Source organism: Oryza brachyantha, chromosome 7 (genome assembly GCF_000231095.2).
Source record: "Oryza brachyantha chromosome 7, ObraRS2, whole genome shotgun sequence".
Classification (NCBI taxonomy): domain Eukaryota; kingdom Viridiplantae; phylum Streptophyta; class Magnoliopsida; order Poales; family Poaceae; genus Oryza; species Oryza brachyantha.
Window position 1 is genome coordinate 2,379,820 of NC_023169.2, and position 26,537 is coordinate 2,406,356.

Genomic DNA, 26,537 nt, shown 5'->3' on the forward strand with positions numbered 1-26,537 from the left:
TGGTGAATTATGGTATTAAAATTTATTTCTTACTATTTTTGTCGTGGTTTGCTTTCAAAACTTTAAAAAAGTAATTATAGATCATTCCCCTCAGTCCTCAGTCCGTTCGACGTTATTCAATCCTACATGTTCATACAACACATCTTAAGAGTAGATACAATAACAGGCTATAAGTAAGCTATAAGCATATTTTAAAGGGATAAAAGAGAAGAGAGAAAGAGGTGGGCTACTAATTTGTAGCCAGCTGCACACGGGCTTTAAGACAAAATGTGTGTATGACACGTGGGACCATGTATTGATGTTCTATTGTATGCATTGGCTATTAGATTGGCTATAGATGAATTGGAGCTATTAGTTGGCTATACTATTGAACTTGCTCTAATCACTTCTCTCCTGTCCCTTTGCCACCATATCCAAATTCAAAACTATAATTCACAGAAAACCAATTGAATTTTAGGTGTCTCGAGCTACGTCTAAAAAAAGCTCAGCCAAAAAAACTAGACCTCAGCCCAACAACTCTAAAAAATCAAAGCCCAAGCCAGTTGAAGCTTAGGCTTTCTCCTGTCAGGCCCAGCTATTTTGGTTTTGAAATAAGTTCATTTTACATCCCTCATCTTCACACAGAGTTTTAAAATCATCCCTCAACCTCAATACCACAAATGTTAGACATCCAATTCATAAAAACCATGCAAAAGAGGTCTCCAGGCAGTATACGAGGATGGTTTCGCTTACGTTGCATACTAGTCAGCTTGTAGGACCCACCTGTAAGTCAAATAAAAATAAAAACTCCCTCTGCTCTCCCCTCCCTCCATTGCCATCACCACTGTTCAGGAGGAGGCCCCCGTCTCAGCGCCACGCCGGCGAGCCACCAGCGTCCTGCGCGCCGTGGTGGTGAGAGCATTGAGGGTGGGGAGCTTCCTCTGCCACTCTGGCATCTCGGGCCGGGCCTGCTGTGCCGTGTCGATTCGGTGTCGCCATCGCCGGTCTCCTCCAGGGCTAGCCAACCGCCGGAGCTCATCACGACCTAGACGAGGCAGTTGACTTCGATGGTGCTGATGAACAACGTATTGATCCCGGTAAGTAGCAGCTTGAACACAACGATGAATGCGGTGTGTGGTGTCCATCGTCGTCAGGATCAAACGGAATGGAGTAGAGCAGCTGCGATGGTGGTGAGAGTTTTTGGGTCAAGCTCTGCATTAACCATAGCTAATTAAATCTGGTTGCAATATTAATGACACGGAGATTAGTTTAATCTCTCATGTATCCATAGTTCTAAGCACGCATGGTTGCATCAGACCCAGCTTGCCTCCTCACTTGCTTCGGTGATGCAGCTCCTTGACGACCCTCAGATCTTCTTGGCTGATTGCATAGATAGAGATGTAGGTAGTCAAGTACACACTTGATCGATCGACTTGATCGGTCCGAGATGATGACGAAGCTTGTTTGCTTGCTGGTGGTGTGTTTGCGGTGGCGACGGTGGGAGACGGCGAGCTGAAGGTTGGGTACTACAAGAAGACGAGGGCGCCGACCTCGTCTACCTCATCTTCCACGACTGCTTCGTCAGGGTAACCAGCAGCAGGCAGCGACAACCGATCGCCATGCATGCGCGCGATAATGCACGTAGCTTGTGGTAGCTAGGGTTTTTGATGATTGATTAATGGAGTTCGCCGTCGTGTGTGTACGGGTGTGACGCCTCCGTCCTATTGGAGAAGAGCGAGGTGAAACGCTGGCCGGAGAAGGACTCCGGTGCCAACATCGGGATACACGGCATGGACGTGATCTACACCATCAAGGCGGCGCTGGAGGATCGGTGTCCCAACACCGTGTTCTGCGCTGACATCATCGCCTACGTGGCGCGGGACGCAGCCAGGTACCTCGGCCGCAGCGATGTCGACATGTGGGACAATTTTGAGGAGAATTTTTTATTAGGCTGACAGGTAGGCTGTCACGCCCGGAGTTTTATCCCAAGCCTAAATCGTAAAAAGAAATCCGTAAATAACAATTGGCTTAATTAACTTAGGAAAAATCCCTCTAAAAGGAATTAATTCAATTAAATCGAGGCTCGCAATTCGACTAACAGGATTTGAATTTAAATTGCAGAAGTATAAAATTTGGCCAAACAAATTAATTTAAAACTCGGCAAAAGTGGGGTTTTCCTTTTTCCCTCCTTTTTCCTTTCTTTTTCCCTTCCTTCTCAAATTGGGCCGAAGTCCAATTTTCCTCCCTTCCTTTTCTTTTTCCTTTTTCTTTTTCCTCTCCTCCTTCCCGGGCCGGCCCAGCCGAGCCGGCCCACCTCTCCCCGCCCGGCCGGCCCAGCCGAGCCGGCCTTCCGCTCCGTCCCCGCGCGCGCGCGCTCCTCCCGCCTGGGCCGCCTCGGCCCAGCTCGCCCGCTCGTCCGCCCGCGCCGCGGCGAAGTCCGTCTCGCCTCCCTCCTCCCCTCGCGCCACTGACAGGTGGGGCCCACCTGTCAGCGACCAGGTTTCGCCAGCGCCCCCGCCTCCGCGTCGCGCCAGCCGAGTCCGCCGCCGCCCCGAGTCCTCCGCCGCGCCGCCGCTGCAACCACCGCCGCAACCGCCGCCGCCGAGTTCGCCGCGTCGTCGACTCGGTCTCCACCGGCCGCTCCGCCCTAGCCGGCGCCACCACCTATAAAATCCTCACGCCGCCGCCCCGCCGCCACTTTCCCCTCTCCGCCCGAAGCTCCCCTCCGTCGCCGTCAGCCGCCGATCTTCTTGTCGGCCGTCGGACGTCGCCGCCCACCCGCGTCACCACCGCCGCCTCGTCTTCGCTGATCTCCCGCCGGCCTCCGTCGCTGCCGGTGTGCACCCGAGCGTCGTCGCCGCCCCTTCGTCCCTCCCGCCGCCGTGCTCGTCGTCTCGACGCCGTCGGCCGATCTCGTCACCGCGCGTCGTCAGCCGCCGCACGTCTGCGTCATCACCGCCGCCTCGCCCTCGCCGATGCGCCGCCTTCTTTGTCGCCGCCGGTGAGCGTTTCTCCTCTCCCTCTCCCGTTTCCCTCATCATCACCCCTGAGCTCACCCCCGCGCCGTCGTCGTTGGACTCCGCCGGTCGCCAGCGGCCCCTGCCAGACCGTCGCCCAGCTCCGCCGTCGTCACGCTGTCCTCGCGCCACCCACGCCTTCCCGCATGGCCGCTTCCCGCGCCCGCCCGCCGTCGCCGTGCCGCTCTGCCGTCGTCCCCGTGCGCCGCGCTCGGTCGCGCGCCACGCGCTGTCGTCGGACGCCGGTCGTCGTCGTCGCGCCGTCGTCGTCGTCGCGCCGTCGTCGCCGTCGCCGCCCGCTTGTCGCCGCCCGACGTCGTCGCCGACGCCGTCGTTGCTGCGCCGTCGCCGCCTCCCCGGCTGAACGCCGCATCTCATCCCCCTCTCCCTCGCGACGCCGTCGCTGAGCTCCCTCCTCCGCTCTGCTCCGCTGCCACCCGATCCCTCGCGCCGTCACTGGGTGTCGTGCGCTGCCGGCGCTCGTCGTCGCCCCTCCACCTGCCGTCTTCGTCCGCGCCGACTCGTCGTCGCCGTTCTCGTCACCACCTTCGCCTCCGCCGACCACCAACCGCCGCTCTGCTGTCGAGCCGTCGCCGGCCGTCACTGTCCCCGCGCCGCCGTCGAGGCCGTCTCTCCTCTCCTCTCTCGCTGCCACTTGGCCGCTCCGCTCCGCCGCCGCTCAGCCACCCTCTCCCTCCGCTCTGCTCCGCCGCCGCTCCGAGCCGCGCCACCCCGCCGCGGTCTCTGCCTCCTCCTCGCCGACGCCGTCGTCGCCCTTCGGTCGCCGGTCGGTGTCGCCGACGTCGACGCCCTCGTGCCGCCGGTCATCGCCATCGCCACCTCCCCTTTCCTCCTCAGCCGTCGCCGTGCCGCCGTGCCGTAGTCGTCGTGTGCCGCGCTCGGGCGCCGCTACTCGCGCCGCCGACGTCCTCGCTTCCCGGCCGCCGTCGCCAATCGCCGCCGTCCGCCGCATACCCGCCGGTCCGCGCCGCCGTCCGCCGGTCGCCGCCCGCCGCGCCGTCGCGCCGCGAGCCGCGAGCCGCGCGCTCTGCTCGCTCCTCTCTGTCCTCTCTCGCTGACGAGTGGGACCCACCCGTCAGTCGTTCCCCGCCAGCCCCTTCCTCTCTCTCCTCCCCGGGCCCGCGTGTCAGCCGCCCATTTCCCCTCTCTCCCACTGACAGGTGGTCCCCACCTGTCAGCCGTCAGTTCCTCTCTCCTCGCTGACGTCAGCAGCCCCATTAATTGCGCAATAATTGATTTAGGACTTTTCTGTTTAGCTAAAAAACCCAGAAAACTTCTAAAATTCATAAGTAATCCATCTAGTCTCCGTTTAGGTCCATTCAAGTTTCATTAAATCCAGAAAAATGCCAAGAATCCATTAAAAATAGTTTCTTTCTCTGTTTCAGTAGTTTTTTAGCCTGTTTTGTTTGTTTTGCCTTGTTTGTCGTAGGTTTTGACCCCGTCGCAGCGCCGTTCGTTCCCGAAGTCGTCGCCGAAGTTCCTCGTGGGTCTAAGCAAGGCAAGTGGCACCCTTCTTTGATCATATTGAACCCATGATTATAAAATCCCCCGCTTTTACATTCAAACATGCATTGTTTTATGCAAATCTATTTATTGTATTTATCTATTGGGCATTTACCTTTATATCCGTTGATTCCCATTTATTATTGTCATCCCAGGGTTAATTTGACTAGAATTAGGGTTAGTCAATGCTTAGCCATGCTTAGTTCAACTAGCTCACCAATTATTATTTAATTATTGTTGCACTTTGGTACACCTTCAATGGTTGTTATCATTATTCATTTCCCGATGTGGTTTAATACAACTAAAATATTGCTTATGGTGGGCTGTGGGTGTATGGTTTTGAGAGTCGTGCCCATGGCAATTAAGGACCGGTTCTCGGGAAACCCTGAAGGTCTTACACGTACTAACCACAAGCCAGAATGGGCAACGGTGAGACTCGTAATCTAGCTTGTCCCTATTCGACGTACCCAGGCAAGGGTAGGCGTGATGGAGTATGGACGGGCAATCGTGGTGTAACGAAAGCTTCTCCTGCTTCCGGATCTACCAAGGCACAAGAGGGGACTGCCCGACTTGGTGTAAAGGAGGGGGTGAAACCTGAAGTGTGGTGCGATTGTCTAGGGAGGGCTGGGTGAAAGGTCTTATCATGGTTTCCGTACTGAGGTATCGTGGTGATACGTTGGGGCATGGTAACATGCTTGGGAGCCATGTCTTGTGGGTAAAGTTGTACACCTCTGCAGAGTAAAACTATTCGAATAGCCGTGCCCGCGGTTATTGGGCGAACCGACAGACTCACTGGGATTAGTTGAACCCCTTTAATAATTTTATTAATCTTGGAACTGGTTTGACCCTGCGCAATGTGGTGTAACGTTGGCAGTGGTTTGGGTCTGTCGCAACGTGGTTTAACGTTGGACAGAGGGTTGACCCTGTCGCTACGTGGTGTAACGTTCGACAGCGGTCTGGGCCTGTTGCAACGTGGTGTAACGTTGGACAGTGGATGATTATTTTAAATGTTTACTTCACTTTTATTTCAGTCTATTTTATTTACTGTTTTGCTAAATTACTGCAGCTTTTGTGCAATTTAACCTTAGCCTATCCTTGTTACCCTATTGCATTCATTATTCTCCCTCTCTTGGGTGTTACTTGTTGAGTACGGTGGTTTGTACTCAGCCTTGCTTACTTTTTCCCCCACCAGAGCAAGTGCCAGAGCCTGTGTCAGAAGAAGGTTGTTCCGAAGGTTGAGGTAAGGTTCAGTCCGCCGTCGAGAGTGCCTGTGGTGTGGAGCCGTCTTCGCCAGCTGAAGCTGAAGATTAGATGGTCTAGTTTTGTTTTCCTCTTTCCGCTGCATTTCGATAGATACTTGTTTTTATTTGTTTTTAAGACGTGGAACCGTGTATTAATTTGTCATAGTGTGTACTCGGGCTGATGCCTGGACCGAGATTTAATACATGCTATTGTTCAGAAATTTGGTGTAAATTTCTGGGCGTGACATAGGCCCAAAGTTTGCTTAAGCTGACTTAATACTGACATGTGGGTCCCATAAATTTTTTAAATATTTTTTCTGACTGGGACGCCACATAAGCAAAACCATCCTCATATACTGCTTGGAGACCTCTTTTATATGGTTTTTATGAGTTTAGGGTCCAACATTTTTGGTATTAGTGTTGAGGGACGATTTTGAAACTTGGTGTCAAGATAAGGGGCCTAAAGTAAACTTATTCCTTTGGTTTTTGGCTTTTGGGTTTTCGAGCTTCAGTACGTTGGCCCAAACCTAGGCCGCGTTCATTGGTGTTGGGGCACGGAAAACGTAGTAATAGATTAATACATGATTAATTAATTATTAATTATTAAAAAATATAAAATAGATTAATATGATTTTTTAAAACAACTTTTCTATAGAAAATTTTTGTAAAAGATACATCGTTTAGTAGTTCGAGAAACGTGCGCATAAAAAACGAGAAGATAAGTTATTTTACTTAAGGTGGACGAACGCGGCCCTAGTCTGGTGAATAGTTGGGTCGGGTCAGACAGGCTTGGGTTTTTTTAGACCGAACCAACCAAGTCGGACCAAGCTTAAACATGCCTAGTTGCCTACTCCCCGGCAAGGCGGCAACAAAGCTAACCAAGTCATCACCGGTGAGTTCACCATGTTCCTTGCTCTCCTTTCTTCCTCCCTCGTCTAAAACTGGGTACTTATCAATCGACTAATTATAATTTAGGAAAACTCTCGGTCTTATCTTTACGCTTATGTTTATAAGACAAAATTTAAAATTTTAGTCTCAAATTTAGAATTCATTTTATAGTTTTTCCATTGAAGTTTATTTTCAGTTTTGGTTTTTTATCGCTATGAATTATTTTTTGTTTGTAAATATTTTATTTGTCTTTTTCTTAAAAAGTCAAATAATCATCTCCATCTATTTGGCTAATGAATAGAAGATGATATTTTTTTTCTGTACCATTAATTAAACATTCGCTCACATATTATACTCCCTAGAGCAAGATACACATAAGAGTGCTACACATGTGCTTAATTAATCTCTATAAGTGCTCGCTAACTTTATCATTGTTTAATAAAAGCTAAAGACAAGTCAGCTCAGCTCCTAGCTAACCGACCCAATATTTTCGCTTCTGCTGCTTATAGCCAAAATTTAAATTTTTAACCTTAAATTTAAAACGGATTTTGGCGTTTCTGATGATAGTTTATTTTCTACTCTTGAAATATAAATATATATATATATACTATTTATAAATTATATTTTATTTGCAAATATTTCAGTTGGAAAAGGCCAAACAATCGCTCCACACCTGTTGGGTTTAATCTCACCGACTCAGACAAATTAAAGCACCAAGTAAATTTTGTTTAAATGAAAGTTCACCCAATACATACAATTTCGTACTCAATAATAAGAAGTACAAGTTTTCAGTATGCCCATTATACTTCAAATCTCAAATATCTATTTTCTTTACATATAAACAATGTGATATACTTGTACTCAACAAATAGATAGTACCAAATTATACGTATTTTTAGTGTGTTAGTAAAAACTAGCACATGATTAACTTTAGGATGATTGAAATAATCGCACGAACCAGTACATGACGGCCGCTACAAGCTTAAACTATCAAAAACACGTATTTTTGGATCCGGTGATCATTTTATCTTTTTTATAAAAACTATTTTTACATGGCTATTTAAAACGTGCGTCAATTATCTTGATGTCTCGTGGTCAACTCCAACGTAGGTTCGTCGAACCCCAAAAAACACATCATCAACCCCACATATCTTTCCTCTAGAATCTTCCTATCCATACCAAACTATCACTGATATCATATGCACATTGCAATGCATTACTACCCCAGCTTAGCTGGGTGACTTAGGTCAATGCATGCATGCATGCATGCGTGGGCTTTAGGGTTTGAAAAGCCCTCCTCCCTACCATTGACAAATCTAGGATTTTAAATAAAAATGTATCCGCTAAAAATTATCATATATAATTTAATAAATCTATTTTACGTTATCTGCTACGTAATGTTTGCTCTCATGTATTTAGGTGGGTTTTTTTTGGAACTTAACTTTCCAAATCTAAGGGGTAAGCCAATGCCTATCTGGCATCCACCCTTGGTCTCTAACGCCATGGACACAGTGATTATCATCATAAAAAAACTAAAAAAAATTATAATCATACTGGACTACGATTTTAAAAGTCTATGCAGAAACATCAACCTTGATGGGCACCACTCTATCTATGCATTCCCAACTGAACCAACAATTTACAAACAACATGCTAATAATAAATCTAGGTCACTGACGGCGACAACGAATGAGTTGAAGAGGAGGAACAAGCTGTGTCTGCAAGGCATCCGGCCCACACATCACCGATAAGGGCGATGGGGACAGTACAATGCTCAGCGTACAATGCTCAGCGTGTTTCTTTTATTTGATAGGAATAACTTTTCAATCTATGTTTAATCATTTATTTTATTTAAAAATTTTGTTCAAATAAGTAAAATTATAATCGATTGGAATGAAATGGAATACAAGATTATCAAAACAATGTAGAATTAGGGTGCTCTATCAATAAAAATCCTATGGATTTTTTTAAAAAAAGAACTGCAAGAATAACTGTTTGGATTGAGCACATAAAAAGCATAAAAAATAGAAAAGAGATAGAAACAAATTAGTTTTTTTTTCAAAAGGTCAGACCTTATGTTAAAACTCCTCCAAAACTCCTATGTTTTGAGGCATTCAAGAGAATTTCCAAAGAAATTTTGAACAGACATTTCTTTGTTTTAAAGAGCTATATAGGAAATTATTTTCAATAGGAATCTTATCCGTCAAAATTTTCCTAAAGTTTCCTTGTTCCAAATGAGCATTAGGTCATGATCAAAGTATCATTAATAATAAAATTAAATTACAATATAAATTATAAATTATAATTTTTTAATAATATGAATATAGATCCGAGAGTCACGGTACCAAATAAAAAATTGAAGATAGTACTAATCTTTTGTTTCGCATCTCAATTTAGCCTTTAGTTTAGTTATACAAGTCGTGGCATAAATTTAAAATTTAAAAATTAAATTAAGTTAGTTTTAGAATTTTTTATCATATTTATTTTCAAACATTTGTATTTTAAATTACTAAAAACACACGTATATACAAAGTTAGGGCTATAAAATAATTTTCGATAGCTGATAAAATACCATCAACGTAAGCCAAGCGACCGGCCTTTCCGCCTCTTTCAGTGCTGAAAATTCTTGATGCGTTTGTGCAGTGGCAGTGGCAGGCAGCGTGCAGGGGAGCATCTGGAATCGGATTTTATGCGCCCAGAAGCTAGCTAGCTTGCAGGGTTGCTGCATGCCTCTGAATAGCTTGGTGATTTGGTAAAGAATGGTGTGTGCTTCACTGAGGTTGAAACTAGGATTTTCTTTTAAGATATTGTGCATGTGAAGAGGTTCCTCTCCTTAGCTAGACAAGGTTGAGTATATGCTTTAGGATAATAGTTCTTTTTAGTTTAGCGGTGTTAGAAAAGTAGATAAGACCCTGTTTGGTTTAGATGACTAATCCATTAGTCCCTTCACTTTAGTCTCTAAAAACCCAAACAGGAAGGAATAAAAGGAATCAAAATTATATTAGTCTATTAGTCCCTTCCATAGATACTTATTGGAACTAAAATTTACTTTCACACCAACCCCCTAACAAAAATTTTTATATATAATGCATTTTTAGTCTCTCTAAACAAATAGTTGAGACTAAAGATTCTGGACCTTTAGTCCAGAGACTAATTTTTAGTCCTACGACTAAAACCAAACACCACCTAAATACGGTGGAATTCATGATACAAATGGTATGTGAAAGCTATTTAAAGTATTACTCCGTCCGTTTCATAATGTAAGATGTTTTAGCTATGCTTTGATTCATCTATTAAACAATGTATATTGTTTATATATATGTCTAGATTTATTGATATTTATATAAATTTAAGATACGCTAGAAAATCTTACATTATGAAACGGAGGAGGTAGTATTATATATCTTGTTTCATAGTTGAAGTAATTAATAACTATCTATAGTTTAATTGTTGAATAAGTATTTGAGAAACGTATTATGCGATTGTCATCTTTGATGGAATCATGCGCATAGATTCATTATTATGAAAAGCAGGCCACATGCTTTATCTGAATAAGTTGAATTCACATGCGTGTATTTTAAATGGTGGCATACTAGTTGCTTTTCTTTTTGTGAGGGGCCATGCTAGTTGTTTAGCATTATCTTTTAGAGGAGTCTATTATAAATCAACTTTGCATGTTTTGCAAAGACCTTTGGTACCATATTGTGTTCCCAAAGGAAAAGGTAAGGAAAGTTCTTTGAAAGAAAAAAAATCCATTAAGGAAACAAGTCACCATCCAACATATACTTATTTGTTAGCACTTTGTTCTCTATACGTTATAACTTTTGGCTCAACGGAAAAGGTAAAATAACTTGAGATATTTTTGGCTCAATCAATAAACTTAAGAAAAAGTCAAGTTACTTTTCACTTGGGAGTAAATTAAATGATGAGAAAAAACGATGGGTCAGGTAGGAACCTGTACCAATATGGGTGTTTAATTTTTATAAGGATATGTTGAGCTCGAAATTGGATCTTATAGTTTAGGCAATACATTCCTTACAATAATTTAAGACACCAAACGATCTAACCCTTAATGCATCTGTTCTTTTAATCCTCAACAAAATATCTTCTTATATAGAATAAAAGTCAAATTTAAGCTTTAATATTTCTCTCCTTCTATATCAATAAATTTATCTACTCCCTTCGTTTCAAAATATAAATATTTTTAGATTTAAATCTTATAAAAAATATAAATGTTTCTAACACTATTCACATTAATACTTATTACATTCAATCAATTATTTAAAATTATTTATATTTTATTCTCAACTAACCTCTCCTGCTTCCGTCCATTCCTAATTTATTAAGATGCACTATAATTTTTCTTTTCAACCTTAATATCTTCTAAACCACCTATAAATATTTATATATTAGGATAGAGTTGGTACTAGTTAACAAAGCTAAGAAACCACTATATCTTCTAAACCACCTATAAATATTTATATATTAGGATAGAGTTGGTACTAGTTAACAAAGCTAAGAAACCACTATTAATAACTATGGTACATGACATAAAGGGGCTTAAAAAGCTTCCATACATCGAACACAACTCCAAGTGAATATATAAATGGTCGTTTGGGGTGCCTTGAGAGTTCTCGCTCAAACGGGTTAATTCAACCGGCGACGCACAAAATTAAATGCTTGACTTAGACACGATTTTGAGGGCACCAAACAAAAATGCCCTATAACCGCCTAATCACTGTGCTTAGAGCATCCCAACAGCTTATCTAAATTTGATCATCCATATATTCATTTAGATGATCATCTAAACTAGTTTCATTCTTTATATCTCCTTGTACTCCACTGGATCATTCATATCTTTATTTAGACAGACAGTTCATCTAAATTTAGTCATACATATCTTCATTTGGATGATCATCTAAACTAGTTTCATTCTTTTATATCTCCTTGTACTCCACTAGATCATCCATATCTTCATTTAGGCAGGCAGTACTAAAAGTGGCAACAAGCCCACCACAAAATAGACGGGTTAACACCGGATGCAAAAAAAATCCTGGACAGTAGAGTTACGATGTGCTGCTCTTGTCTGTGTCTTCCCATCAGTTTCCCATTGCAGTGAAAACTGAAAACCCAAAAAGGAACTTCACAGGAAGAAAATAACAGAAAAAAAATCACGTTTTTTGGGGCACTCATTGGCGCTTGTCTTCTTCTCATGAAGAAAATAGAGATGCTAGTAGTACAAGACAGCCAGAATTATTCATCTCCACTTCTATATGACCACAAGAAACTCGGCTAGGAGTAGTCTTTATCCTTTGCTTCCACTTGATCACTCCACTCATCCCATTTTCTTCTTCCATTAAGAATCTCCCCTTGCAAAAGCATTTCTTCGTTGGTGAGAGATTTGTGTTGAACTTTTTTTCTTGAATTCTTGTTGTGGGGTAGGGCCGCAAGGGCGCAAGCGCCGCGAGGCAAGGCATAACAGCTAAAAGTTGCAATCTTTATCGGTTTTGGATTCCTCCTCCTTCGAGGCTCCAACCCATCCTGGTCCCCCGAAAAAAGGAGAGATCTTTTTGGTGCATGATCCGATCCGTTGTTGTTTGCTGTTGTTGCCTTGCTGCGGAAAGATTTGCTCCTTTTCTTGGTCTGTTTCTTGGCCGGGTTCGGCCCTTGGTGGTGCAGTTCCTGGAGTCACATGGTTGGTGTGGGCAGTTCTTGATCCAGGCTCAGATTGAAACTGGCGTTTGGTTTCTTCCAAGGTGGAGATTGCTGGCTCCGGGGAGCAGTTCTTGGTCGCATTCCGGGTTGTGGGTGGTGGTGGTGGTGGTGGTCCGTTCTTGATCCGCTCTCTTGGGTGATTTGATTGATGTGGTGGGTTTTCTTGGAGCTCGGTTCCCCAATTCGCCATTTTGATGAGGAGCTCCCACTGTGAGAGCTACTGCGCTCCTCCCTTGTGCAACATCCCCTGCCTCCCCAAATCCAAAGACGATTCGACCGCGGACGATGTCGCCGCCGCCGCTTCTCCAACTCCGGCCACCGGCGTCGCAGCAGCTTTGGCTGAGGACAAGCCTCCTCCGGTGCAGAAGATTGAGGCTGCGACGGCAGACAAGGACGACAACGACAACGACGATGATGAGGCTAGCAAGGAAGTGGTGGTGACAGTGGTTCCCAAGAGTAGCCTGAAGAAGACTAGTTGTGAGGACAGTAAGAATGTGGTGAAAGGCAATGTGAAATGGATGGATTTGCTGGGGAAGGATCTCGCTGAAGTCAAAGAATTTGAGCCAAGGTAACATGTTGTGTTCTTCCCATATTTATTTACCTACTACTGTCTATTTGAAATGTCTGGTGAATTTGGTGTGATGTAGTGTCAAATTGCAGAACGCATCTTGTGATATTTGTGTTCATCGATTTGGGTAGAGACATTTGCGATAGCGGAAATGTAGAATGAGGAATGTCTCTAATATCTAGAGGAATGTTCTGGTCTTAGGTAATTGTTTCATGCATTTGCTATAAGTCATGGTCATCTGTAGTTGGTTGATATTAGGGGTTATCAAATGACTGAGTCAATGGTTGTTTTTTGCCTTCTGCCCCTTGATGATGATGGATTTCTTTTGCTATTCCGATGTAGTGGTTGTGTAAGATGTTAACGGGGCACATCGTTAAAGTATTATTAACTCTACTATATTTTGACCTTGGCTTTGGTGTGTAAGCATAGATGCGGCTGCTGTGAGCACAATCCATCTGATCATGATCTGATTAAGTAATCAGATGGCTGGGGTCATACTCTGAAGAAGTAAAGATAAATTGTTATTTATCACAATAAGTTACTAAAAATAAAATCTCAGTTTGTCTTTGTTTGAATAATGGTGGAGACCAAGCAATCTTCTTCCCTATTGGGTAGCCACCTTATAGTCCTAAATGCGATCAGTTTTTTTTTCCAATAGGTCCAAAATTGGCGGTTTTCTTCAATGCAGCAAGAAAACGTAATCGAATATCCAAATTACATTTGTCGCTATCTATATTTAGGCAAGTCCACCTGTCTAAATTGGGACGCTTTTACGGTGCCTCTTACTTATAGGAGGCAAGTAGTGTAGTAGGTGAATATATAACCGTTGATTTTGATGAATATTTTCGTCATTTGTTTAAGGAAGGTAGAGGGTCAATTTATTAATTTAAATTAATTTGGTTGAGTTTGCTAGGAGAGGTCCAACACTGTTGTTGTCGATGCCCTAGGTTTTGCGAAAAAGCAAAAAAAAAAAAAAACGTGTGTCGTCGCCGCCTGTTTTTCTACCACCATCTCCCGTGTCGTCCATCCAGCTCCGGCGTCGCCTCCCATCCACCTCCGAGATTTGCCTCAGCTAAAAACAAACTTGTGTTGTCGACGTGATAAATTTAATTAAATGTTTGATCTGAGATTTGGTACAACGGTTTGGAGTAATGAAATGCTCGGAGTACAACTGGAACGAAAGCAGGGCCCAGTACCGGCCGGCGGCGGCGGTGGCACCTACCTAGCCCAAGCCGCCATGCGTCTATTTAGTTAGATGCATTGACAATACCCTTGATTGACTAATTATTTACAACAATGACATATATTTATTTCCACTAATAACCTTATACTGCACTACTATACAATCTAAAAGCCAAAGTATTAACTCATCTGGACCGTTAAATGACATGCATTGGATGGCTACCATATAAAGCAAGGTACACTAAAAAAATCCCTAAATTGAGGCCTTGTCACCTTGCACTGCATTGGGGTTGTTGCATCCTTTGCTTTTAGTCAGTTTTTCTTTGTATTTTGAGCTTGCTTTGTGTAAAATGTAAACCTGAAGCTCTGCAGGAGATTTGACTTTTTCTATACAGCAGTTGTATCCATGCAGCAGCCGTAGTCAGATTTAAGGTGTTACATGGACATCATATTTGTAAATACAGATCCAGTCCATCTGTCAGCAAAATGATCTGAATATGTGCTGCTCAACTAATTAATCATTAGTGCATTTACCAAGCCTTTCCAGATCTTTTTCTTCTCCAAACTTATACGTCATAATGGAGATTTCATTGTCAAGCTGCCAATGTTTTGTTTTTTGTTGATTCCATCTAAAGAGCTATTGTTCTGGTTTTTTCTTCAACTAGTTTGCAGCACATCAAGTGGGTAATTGTATATCACTTTCTATGACCCTCTCTACACAGCCAAGCTAAAAAGACCAAGCAAACTCTCAACACTTAAACCTTCATTTTCAGAAGAAGTCACTGGGTTCGTTGTGGTCTTTTGGATTGCTTCCAGCTGCTTTATATTATCGTATCATGAGTGGATACATTGAATGTTGATGATCTATGTCTTTCACATTCCCCATCGCTGCATTTAAACTATTAATGGCACATTAACACAAACATCTTTCGCTGTCTTCTTCTATGATGAAAATGCCACACTGACATAATTATCCATTGTTGTCACTTTCAGAGTTCCTTTCCTTTTACAGATCTATTTGATTTGATCCATTCTACACTAATTAGTGAATACATTGATTGCCATGAGCCCATGACTGTTCAAACCTCTGATTACAACACCAAAAATCAACTCTACCATCGTTCTTGATACTTATACTACATTTTCTCAAGTGCAGCGAATCTGGAGACTCGGATGATGAAGACGGCAACACCTGCATCTGTGTCATCCAATGAGCACTCCCTGGAGATCATCCCTGTAAATTCTCTGAAAAGGAAAACCGAAAAACAAGTGTCTGGGTCAGCCATTAGTTTGTTTAATTGTCAGTAGAGAGATCAACAGAGATCACCCCCATTGTGTTGTGGTTTATCTGGATGGAGTTGGCCTGTGTTGTTGTATCAGCAGCAGCATCAGCAGTACATGTTGCACATGCATAGCTTTAGAGTTTTAGAAGATTCCTGCCAAATCTGATCATGTTCTTGTCTGATTTTTGTTCTGGTAACCTGGCTGAGTGGTTGGTGTGTTGTGGTGGCTGGCTGATCAGCATTGTATTGGTCTGATTGGATTGCCTGAAATGTGGGTCTCTTCTGTATGCTCACCGTCATGGGCCGCGCAACCTGGGTTGAGCTGGGCTTAACTTGGGCTTGGGCCATGGAGTCTAAGGACGTCGACCCAGTTTGGGACGAAGTTCAGACTTCCAGACCAACATCATTCATACTAATCATAATTATACTATAAATTTTAAATTAAACAGTTTGATTACGTAGGATTAAGCCTGATGTTTTTTGGATGGTGTCGGTAACTTTTGGACATATATTTAACAATTTATTTTACTTAAAAAATTATATCATAATTATTTATTTTTTCTATGATTTGGTTTTTCATTAGATGTACTTAAAGCATAACTTAAAATTTTAAAAATATGAAGAATAGTAAAATATATGTTCAAAAGTTAATTTCTATCTCTGTCATATAATATAAGGGATTTTGGATATACAAGTATACAACTGCATATCAAAAATATCTTATGTTGCTTATAGACGGAGGTAGTATTAAAAACTAGAGGGAGTGGTTTGCATAAAAATCATGTAAAATTTCTCATGAAATTACTGGTCCATCAATTTTATATTATGAGATATTTTGCTTATATTTAGATTCATTACGTCGTATGAACCAAGGCAACGGATGCATTCGAAGATCTTTTTTCCCCGGCTGGTCTTACATGTGGGCCCGCATGCTCAGAGGAGAGGAGCACAAAGCAGATGACCAACCCCACAAAGCAGGAGAGAAAATGGCAGGTGGGGCCCACCACGCAGAGAGAGATGTCTCGCTCGTGCCGCGTGTAGGTGTGGCCGTTTCACTGCTCCCGAAATCCAGCTCCGCCTCGCCTCGATCCCCAAATCACCTCCACCTCCGCCGGAGACGGCGCCCCTCCGCTCCGGCAGGCATGGCCTCCTCCGGTGGCTCGGCCGGCCGCGAACCCTACGACGAGGAGGCCGCCGCGGCCCCACGCCGCCCGCTCGAGCTCGACGGCCGCGGGGACGCCTCCTCCGACCACCACCGCTCGGGTGAGCTCGGGATTCTCCTCCTCTCCCGCCGGGTTCGGGGCCGCGTAATTGGCCAGTTACGGGGAGCAATGCGCTATGGAGACGTTAGGGTTACATTATGGTCTGCGTGGTCGTCGGTTTCTGCAGTGCGGATGCTGCCTGCAGCCGCAAGCCTGCAATGTGTGTGGATTAGAGCTCGTGGACCCTTGCTTATGCATCACGGTCACGATTCTTCCACTCTTAATGTATAACAAATAACAATGGATACAACTAGAATATAGCCTATGGCAGGGAGTTGCTTGAAAGTAAATTTTGTATTACCGGGAGCCAAAGAAAAGTTGTCTATCGGAAAAGACAGAAGTATATACGTTGTAGCCCACATTCCAGGATGACCCTTATTTTTGTCAGCATATAAACTTTGTTAAGGAATATCCTTTTGCATTTGATCTTCCTATATTTTTTTTTCTCAGTCCATATTATCTCAAAGTACTCATTACTATCATGGATTCATGTTACCTATTGCAGGATTCATTCCTAGATATCAGGTGGGCTCAAGTAAAGTTGATACAGGTGACAGATACTTTGATGAGTGGCAAAAAAAGCTGTCCAATACAGATGATGTCCGCAAGAGCAAGTCTGGGTCAAGATACTTCACAGTCTCTGGGGTGGATCTGTCCCCTGATAATCTGGCAGTTGCAACCGTGTATTTTGTGCAAGGGGTTTTAGGCCTTGCTCGACTTGCTGTCAACTTTTACTTAAAAGATGATCTTCATCTTGATCCTGCCGAGGTTTGTGTACCGCTCTAAATACTATCTCTGTGGTTCTGTGTTTTATTGATTTGATCTTGTCCCATTCACATAGTAAGTCGATGCCTAGATAGGTCTTGGTAAGTGATTAATATGGTTTCTCCTATGTAGACTGCAGTTATATCTGGTTTCTCATCCTTACCATGGTTGATCAAGCCTCTGTATGGCTTTATCAGGTCTCACAAAAGCTCCTGCCTACATTTCTTTCTGCTGTATATAGACAGTGGTGAAACCAGAATTCTGCTGCTATTTTCCTTTCAGTGATTCCATCCCACTCTTTGGATATCGACGAAGGTCATACCTTATTCTGTCAGGATTCCTTGGTGCTCTTTCATGGAGTTTGATGGCTACTGTGGTGGATAGTAAATATGGTGCAGCATTCTCTATTCTGCTGGGATCACTTTCTGTTGCCTTCTCAGACGTTGTAAGTTTAAATTGAATATTCTACGAGCCATTTATTTTTGTGGTCCTGAAAAAATATATTGAAGGCTATATATTTCAATTGCTAGCATAGCATCACGTACATGTGTTGCAACGGCTTCCAACTAAATATACCACAAGGTGTATGTGTTCATATTAAGAAATATATGCCTCAAGTACGAATTTCTCTGCACATGAATCTATCTTCCCAAATGTTACAACTGCACCTGTGAAGCTATTGATAGTAGCCACTTGTATATCTGTACTTCATAGGTGCCGAGAACCCTTTTAACCAAAATGTATCTTTTAAGTGGCCAATTATGTCATGCTACAGGCAACAAACCACAAGAAGTCACTACGCACTATCCACAGCAGTAAAACCAATTATTAGAAAAAGGCTTCATTTTTCTTATTTTACTGAAACTTTATATGATTGTTTATAGTTACAAGATGGAGACCAATTGGCTGTTTTTTTAGGTTATCATGATTTTTTCTCTTTTGTGGTAGTGTGTGTTGAATCCCATCTATTGGTAGTTTATCTTCTAATGATTGTGTGTAATACACTAGCACTGCACCTACGTAACTAATGTAAATGTGTTGTTTCATGCAAGAAGACACGGTGTGCTATTACTTATAAAATGTATATCTCCAGTTGTATTTTGACAGTACATTTTCTATATTCTTCATACTTGTCAAATGCCCTAACAGGATTTGCATTGATTACATATATCCTAACCGATCATGCACTGAGAGTACTACCAGCTCTTACTAAATAATTTCCACATCATTTTCATCATATGTTTGGCCAAGGCCTTTGTACATCTATCTCAATGACACTAGTGAAAACACTGCAGGTGGTAGATTCTATGGTTGTTGAGAGAGCTCGTGGTGAATCACAGAGTACATCTGGATCTCTCCAGTCACTATGTTGGGGATCCTCAGCATTTGGAGGAATAGTGAGTGCATATTTCAGCGGCTCGCTCGTGGATACCTATGGAGTAAGGTTTGTGCAACAGCATCACTGAATCTATTGCAGCTCATCCTGTTTTTAAGTGCAGTTCACTGATGAAATATTCCTGTAAACGCAGGTTTGTCTTTGGTGTTACAGCTTTTTTACCCCTGCTGACATCTGCTGTTGCAGTTCTTGTCAATGAACACCGTCTATCTTCAGGGGAACGTGCTATGTCCCACTCTGGTTCAGGATTTGTTGAGACCTCTAAGCAGCATGTCAGGCAGCTTTGGAGTTCAGTAAAGCAACCTAACATTTTCTTGCCTACCATGTTTATATTCCTCTGGCAAGCAACACCTAAATCTGATTCAGCCATGTTTTTTTTCATGTAAGTATCGAACTCACTACAATAGTAGCCCTCCATGGTGATGTCTTGTTTGTGAAGCACTTTTAGTCCTTTTTACCAATGATCTGGAGTTGGTTGTAAATTCAGTAAGTAAAGCTCTCAAGTCCTAGGATATAGGTCTAATTGCAAAAGTTATTGGATGGTTAATCCACCTAATCTTTATTGGAGCAATTTATTTTGTCAATAGGGTATTACACGCACAGGATGTCAATTTTTTTAAAAAAAATAAAGATATTTTTGTGCAGCAAGTGAGTGATGATCCTTGCTAAATTAATTTGTAGCATACTTCTCATACATATCACTGAAGTGGTTGTATTACATTCATCTCTAGTACAAAGACTAGTGTAATTTACAGTTTGAAGATATATGTTTTATGAGGTCAAATTTTGTTATTTTCATTTAGCACCTTTATCAGATCTTGGTGCCACTGGATAGGAACAGCATTTTTAATCCTGTTGGCTCTAGCATATTTGCTACTCATCATGAATAATTTGTGCATGATTAGCTGTTTCTATGTGTGATGCTTACTTAAAATGATTGACTTTTCACATCATATTGATATTATTCAGCACGAATAAGCTCGGGTTCACGCCAGAATTTCTAGGGCGTGTAAAGCTTGTTACATCTATTGCTTCGTTGCTTGGTGTTGGACTTTATAACTATTTTCTAAAAGCGGTCCCTCTAAGGAAAATCTTCCTGGTGACAACTATCATAGGTTCAGCCCTTGGAATGACACAGGTGCTTTTGGGTTTTATTTATTGCAGTGCTGCTTCTGTTAGTATTGTTTTTTTTAATGGACTGGTGTATATCTTCAGGTTCTTCTTGTTACTGGGCTTAATCGACAGTTTGGAATCAGTGATGAATGGTTCTCTATTGGGGATTCGTTAATCATTACGGTCCTAAGTCAGGTATGAAGCCTGCTGATTGCTGGTAAACTGTTTTATGCTGTATAACTGTGGTGCATGAAAATGTTTGTTTCTTTGTTGCATAAATGCATCCAGTTGATTATTTGTTTTACTGCTGGGCCGCTGGCATAGTGAGATTAAGCCAGCACCTCCTTTCTTGTGCCTGGAACTGAACCTGACTGGTCGATGATCAACAGAGATGGTTTTTCTGCAAATTACCAGGGTGTTTATATTATTAATTATTGATTATACACTCAGCTCATTATTGTGGTTCAAGAGAGGAGTATAATAGCCACTTCTGAGAAGGGCATTCTCATGTGCCAACGTACCCTAACCAATGAGATTGTTTAGATATCAACATGTCTCGCTTTAAACCTATGCTTTAATATGTTGTCTTGCCCTCATTCTCTGTCCCTGTATGTATCTTAAGTCATCTGAATTGTTTTGTAGGCTTCATTTATGCCAGTTTTGGTGTTAGCAGCTAAATTGTGTCCACCAGGAATGGAAGCAACTCTGTTTGCCACTTTGATGTCCATCTCTAATGCTGGAAGTGTTAGTGGTGGTCTAGTTGGTGCTGGTCTAACTCAGCTTTTTGGAGTCACTAAGGACAGCTTTAAGAATCTACCTCTCTTGATTGTCATCTGCAATCTCAGCGCGCTCCTGCCTCTGCCTCTTCTAGGTCTCCTTCCAGAGGAATCAGGTAATGCAGATCAGGGAGAAACAAAACATAATTGACTTGAGGATTTCTCTTCATGTTCTAGCTCTCGCCGTCGGCGTCTCGTCCACCGCGCAGACGACGAGGGCGCTCGTGGCGTTCGCGCTCGTCGTGGCCGCCTCCTCCATGTCCCAAGATACAGTCCATCGTCTTGGAGTTGAATGAATCTGTCAATCAGGTCAAACTTTTTTAAGTCTGACCATTAACTTGTGCACTAGTAGCCTGGTACCATGATTCAAGATTATCAGAGAATGAGCTCCAATGCTAAAGATACAGGTACATCATATGTTTCTCCATTTCAATTTTATCGTTTAGCACGTATAGCAAAATCTAATTTACAACGTGTCCATGTGTACTGAGCAAGTGTTGTAACTTTTGTACACTTTATGTTGCTGATTTAACCCCATGAAAAATAGATGAGGGTTAGCAATTGTAGTTAAACTATCAATTCCTTAAGAATGCGAATGTACTATGCCAAAAAAATTCAATATTATATCCCGCGAGAAGTCGTGTGAAATTGTGATACAATATCAGACTTTGCTAATATCCTTTTAGCAAGTGAAAGAGATGCATTCCGTTGGGCCCAAAACAATAAGGATTCCCAAGCACATGTATGGAAAGAGGTACAAAGACAATAGAAATGTAGCATGTATTACAACTTCACTGACTAGTTTTTGCCTTGGTGACAACACGGTTCTTTTGAAACTGTAATTCCTTTGACCTCTGTTCTGAGGTTAGCATGAAATGAGGCTCCAATTTATTGTCAACTGAATACAAGATAATTTTATGTTTACCATTACGAACTGTTAACCTAAAAGCTTCATGACATTTTCCCTTTCTATATATGTTGTGTCTCTACTTTATCTGCACTTCCAACGAACTGGCATCGGTTGACTTGCATCATGAGTTCATGACTTGGGGGGTGATTGTTTAGCATTTTCGTGGAAAAATTGAAACAACATATTTATAAATGAAAAATAATTTGCTAATAAAACTTTTATTTACCTATTCTTGGCGATCTAAAAGCCAATGGTGGAAACTTCGGTCAATCAACGCCAAATTTGAAGTTAAAAATTTAAAGTTTTTCTTGTAAACACAAGCATAAGCGAAAAGAAAAGATGGGGATGTACAATCCTAAAAGTTCATAGTCGTTATTTTTTTGCTTTGACAATCTTATACAGTTTGAATTACTATGGATTCCCTTACAAAAAGTGAACCCCCCCCCCCCAACCCACCCCCCAAAAGAAAAAAAAATCATCCAGACTTTCTCGTCACCTTAAACTTTGGTTTAATCAATTGATGAATCATGCATGAAATCCGACGTGGTAAGAGCCCAAGTTAAAAGGCTTGCTGACAGAGCATTTCATTTGCATTAGTTCTATAGGCGACGACGAATGGAGAAATGGTGTGATTTGCTTGTTAGCATTCAGATTTCTGTCACCATCACCTCTACATCATGTTCTTGCACCAGTTTATCTGCTACTAGATATTTAATCCTACATGGCACCATGCAGACATATCACATATGCCATAATGTCAGCATCCCAGTGTTCGGTTTGCCCACATTTTTAAGTGCTCATCTAATCAGCATGGTTGGATTATTCCGGCACATGACGGATTCTGACCGACTTATTGCTTTCGTTGCATATGTGGGGTCAACTACTAGATGCATTATTTTGTGGTTTTCCTGATTTTAGATGCTGGAGATGGTATTCTGATCCCATTTTTTGGATCTGATACAGCCTTTTCTGCTCCCCTGTTCTTGATCGTTGCCACTGCATATGTTCCTAGAACTCTCAACCAGTATAAATTATCATCATGAGCGAAATTATGGATTTGATTACAGTTGCTGTTGCACTGGTTGTACTACTATTTTGTTTGCATTGATTATTAAATGGTTGCGGCCATACGGAACCTTGATGGTGACAAGTGACGAGTCAAGCCTATCGCATTTGGACAGGATATGGTTTTCAATTACCAAGGTGTTTACATGCTGATGAGTGATGACTTGGCTAAGCAGTGATAAAATGATATCAATTATTCAACCTGTATAATTGATAATTATCATGCTCCAGCTAGTAGTAATCACCGGCTGTTGAAAAATGTGTTTTGGAGTTTGTCTACCTTCTTTAATGGTATGGTTTGCCATGTCGATGAGCAGGACTCAGCACCTCTATCGCTTATGCATGTGTTTATATTCTAAAGTTTAAATTTTAACCTTAAATTTAGAGTGATTCTGTCTTTTTTTCACCGAATTTACTTTTCAGATTTGGCTTTTAGATCGTTAAAAATACATATAAAAAAATTATTTACAATTTATTTTTTGTTTGTAAATATGGCATTTGACTTTTTTCATGAAAAAACCAATCACCCCACAATTTTTTAAATATTTCTTATTCTCTCTGTTCCATATTATAAGACTTTCTGTACTTGCTTAGATTTATTTACGTGCTAATAAATCTAGACATATATACAAGAGATATATTTAGACAAACTCAGTAATCTTATAATATGTGACTTAGGGAGTACAAAATAATGTGTAATCACATAAAATTCAAATTTTATAAAATTTTTACAAGGAATTGGTTTAATATTTTAAGGATGGTTAAGTTGTTTATTCATATAAGTTTGTTTACAAAAGTCGAGCGTTCCTAAAAATGTTTACAGCTACACAAAAATACAAAAGGTTTAGGTTATTTAGTAAATACTAACATAGGGTCAAGAGATTATCTTGTAATCACTTTGGTATAGTCTTTAAATTTTGAATTGTTTAGTATTCCTTTCCTAAAACCCGATTGACTATAAAATTAATAAAATAATTGGAATCATAAAAATTAACACATAAATGCTTATATTATGATAAATTCTACAAATACTCCTATTTTACGAGCAACAAATGGAGCAGTAATTTTTGACCGGAGGGAGTTAAACCAGTTTTGAACAGTAGCCAATCACGGTCGAGAAAATGGATATTTAGCCACGTTCAAAACGCGGTTTCGCCACAGTGTCATTCTGTAAACGCATTCCTTTAAAATGTCATCCCGGAGCGAATGCTTACGCTATTTTGCCATTTTTCTCCTTTTATTCAATTTCTCAATTTTTTGTCTCTTTCACCTGATGGGCTGACCAAATTACCCCTGGCTGTGGCAGCCTGGGCGGCGATGGCCTTGCCGCGATCGGGGGCGGCGAGGGTGGAGATAGTTCTTAGCCTGCTGGAGCGACGAGGTGGATCGTCCTTGAGCATGCGGCCGCCGAAGATGAGGCCGATGCGGTCGGGCTCCACGCCGTCACCTGCACGGCGAGCTACCTCCGTCCGCCCTGAGCTGACGAGCACACGCAGGATGAAGGCGATGGCGATGGCGCCGCTGCCGCCGCTGAGGAAGAACACCTGTGAGCGATCCCCTTCTTCTTCTCCTCTTCATCTGGCTCGGTCGGACCAACTGCTTTCAACGGACCGAGCCAGGGGTAATTTGGTTATCCCATCGGGTGAAAGAGGCAAAAAAAATTTGAGAAATTGAATAAAGGGAGAAAAATGGTAAAAGAGGCAAAAAAAATTTGAGAAATTGAATAAAGGGAGAAAAATGGTAAAATAGTCGTAAGCATTTGCTCCGGGACGACATTTTAAAGGAATGCGTTTTCAGGCATTGTGGCGAAACCAAGTTTTAAACTTACCAAATGTCCATTTCTCATCGCGATCAGAATTTCCATGCCGGTCATGACTGCGATGTGGGATCCACGCCAGTGGGGCCCACCACTCACGCAGAGGGTGACATGTGGGCCCACGAGGATGCGGACAGGACAAACGGTGGCACACGTCACGTGCGCGCTCTTTCTTATCCTAACCTGTCTAGGGCCTCCCTCGGCATCGTCGCTTCTTTCTCTTCCTCCCTTTTCTTCTCTTTTATTTTCGATTGTCCACCACATTTTAATGTCTCTCTCTCTTTAATTCTGAAGAGTATATCAACAATTTAAATTTCGACCGAGATTGCATGTACAATCAAGCTTCTCCATCAATTTCATATTATAATATATTTTGGTTATAAACATATTCATCTATATATCAATGGGTGGCGTATATACTCCCTTCGACCAAAAATACTCAATCTTTTACTTTTACCACCGTGTTTAGCTCTTCGTCTTATTAAAAAATTGTGATTAATATATTTTGCTTTTTAATGATAAATCATGAATAATATTTTACGTGTGACTATTTTTCCTCAATTTCTTAAATTTTTTTAAATAAGACGAATGGTCAAACGTTTGACACGAAAACCGGAAACGAAAACCGGAAGTTTGCCTTATTTATGGACAGAGGGAGTATGTCTATATTCATTATTATATATGTGAATTTAGTTGATGTTCAAAAGTCTATATTCATTTTATAGTACCATTATACAAGTCTCCCGTTATTTCCTTGTTGCCTTATTATTAGATACATTCAAAGTTTACATTTCTAAACATGTTAGCTTTGATTTTGAGTTTTTTATTAGTATATTTTTCAACATGAGGCTTTTAAAAGCACTAAAAGTGTAAAAGTTTTGAAATATATTTTATGGTCTCTTATTTTTTTATATAGCTTATTAGTCATGGCTCAATTGCTCAGCAACTAGCAACATCATCTTTTTTATATATAATTATAAGACAAAATTTGAATTTTTAATCTTAAATTTAAGTTTATTTTGGGGTATTTCCATTATAGTTTATTCTTCCGTCTTTGCTTTCAATCATTAATAACACGTATATAAAAGTTTTATCTATAAATTATTTTTTTATTAACAAATATATATTTTGAGTTTTTCTACGAAAGCCAAAAAATCACCCACGGTCTTAGAAATCACCCCGTAGGCCGTGTTCGGTAGAGGGTGAAGTAACCCGTATGAAAAACGTAGCGGTGAATTACTATAAATCATAAATTATTAGCTATAAAAAACTTAAAAATATATTAATATGATTTTTTAAAAAACATTTTTTATATAAAAACTTTTTGCACAAAAAATATATTTTAGCAGTTTGAAAAATATGCAGAATCAATCTGCTTTATGTGATCCATGGAATCACCCGGCCTAGTACTATAATTCCATGTTGAAAAGAACCACATGACTTGGGTTCATGCGTCACTTTGATAGTTTGCCGTGAAATTCTCGCATATCTAATAAGTCAGCAACAAGAGGTAAAGGCTCACATCAATTCCTTGAACCGTATTGTACGATTTACAGTGGATATTTGTAGAAAAAAATCAGGGGAGAAAACAGCCGTGAACAAGAATGGTGTTTCCATGTGTTTACGTAATAGTTATAATTTCCGTGAAATTGTCCAAACTTCAAATCAGAAATTGCTTGCTTACCACCCTTGCGGTGTGAAATTATGCAAAATACGTGTGCATATCAACAAATTTCCTAGGGTGTGAACAAAAAATCCCCAACCCAAAATTCTAAAAGGGATCGCCAACTGTCCAACCTTATTAACCCTTCTGTTAATCTTAGGTTGTATTATAATCTAATTATGGATTTCAGATTTTTCACGTGCACACTTTTCAAACCCTTATAAAACACGTTCCGTCCAAAAGTTTCGTCATCCAATCTTTCTAAAACATGGTTTTTTTTCATAATTACTAGAAAAATAGACAATCTTTTGGTCATTCATTTTCTCCTTCCTCGGACAAATCAAAGACCCTCAACATTTGACTTATAATAAGTA

General features: G+C 41.5%; 2 protein-coding genes across 4 annotated transcripts; both read left to right on the forward strand.

The window, feature by feature from the left end:
* The first annotated feature begins 11,820 nt into the window (after window positions 1–11,820).
* LOC102699798 lies at window positions 11,821–15,554 on the forward strand. Its single transcript, XM_006658253.3, has 2 exons — window positions 11,821–12,932; window positions 15,271–15,554. The coding sequence occupies exons 1-2, from the start codon at window positions 12,559–12,561 to the stop codon at window positions 15,326–15,328; spliced, it is 432 nt and encodes a 143-aa protein (XP_006658316.1). The 5' UTR covers window positions 11,821–12,558; the 3' UTR covers window positions 15,329–15,554.
* An 836-nt stretch (window positions 15,555–16,390) lies between these two features.
* Window positions 16,391–24,484, forward strand: LOC102700076 (folate-biopterin transporter 1, chloroplastic-like). 3 transcript variants are annotated; one of them, XR_005812211.1, is made up of 10 exons: window positions 16,391–16,660; window positions 17,165–17,427; window positions 17,557–17,621; window positions 17,707–17,869; window positions 18,720–18,868; window positions 18,954–19,202; window positions 19,790–19,958; window positions 20,036–20,128; window positions 20,576–21,116; window positions 23,991–24,484. XR_005812211.1 is itself a non-coding variant. In XM_006658254.3 (9 exons), exons 1-9 carry the CDS (start codon window positions 16,540–16,542, stop codon window positions 20,858–20,860), a joined length of 1,557 nt encoding a protein of 518 aa, XP_006658317.1. In that variant the 5' UTR covers window positions 16,391–16,539; the 3' UTR covers window positions 20,861–21,738. The 3 variants fall into 3 exon arrangements, 1 of the variants encoding a protein (XP_006658317.1); XR_005812212.1 differs by lacking the exon at window positions 23,991–24,484 and adding an exon at window positions 22,583–22,800; XM_006658254.3 differs by lacking the exon at window positions 23,991–24,484 and having other exon boundaries at window positions 20,576–21,738.
* Window positions 24,485–26,537: the final 2,053 nt, after the last annotated feature.

Coding starts and splice junctions, on each gene's coding strand:
- LOC102700076 (XM_006658254.3), top strand. CDS start 16,540: ATGGCCTCCTCCGGTGGCTCGGCCGGCCGCGAACCCTACGACGAGGAG. Junction 16,661..17,164: donor CTCCGACCACCACCGCTCGG/GTGAGCTCGGGA, acceptor TACCTATTGCAG/GATTCATTCCTAGATATCAG. Junction 17,870..18,719: donor CTGTTGCCTTCTCAGACGTT/GTAAGTTTAAAT, acceptor AAAACACTGCAG/GTGGTAGATTCTATGGTTGT.
- LOC102699798 (XM_006658253.3), top strand. CDS start 12,559: ATGAGGAGCTCCCACTGTGAGAGCTACTGCGCTCCTCCCTTGTGCAAC. Junction 12,933..15,270: donor GTCAAAGAATTTGAGCCAAG/GTAACATGTTGT, acceptor TCTCAAGTGCAG/CGAATCTGGAGACTCGGATG.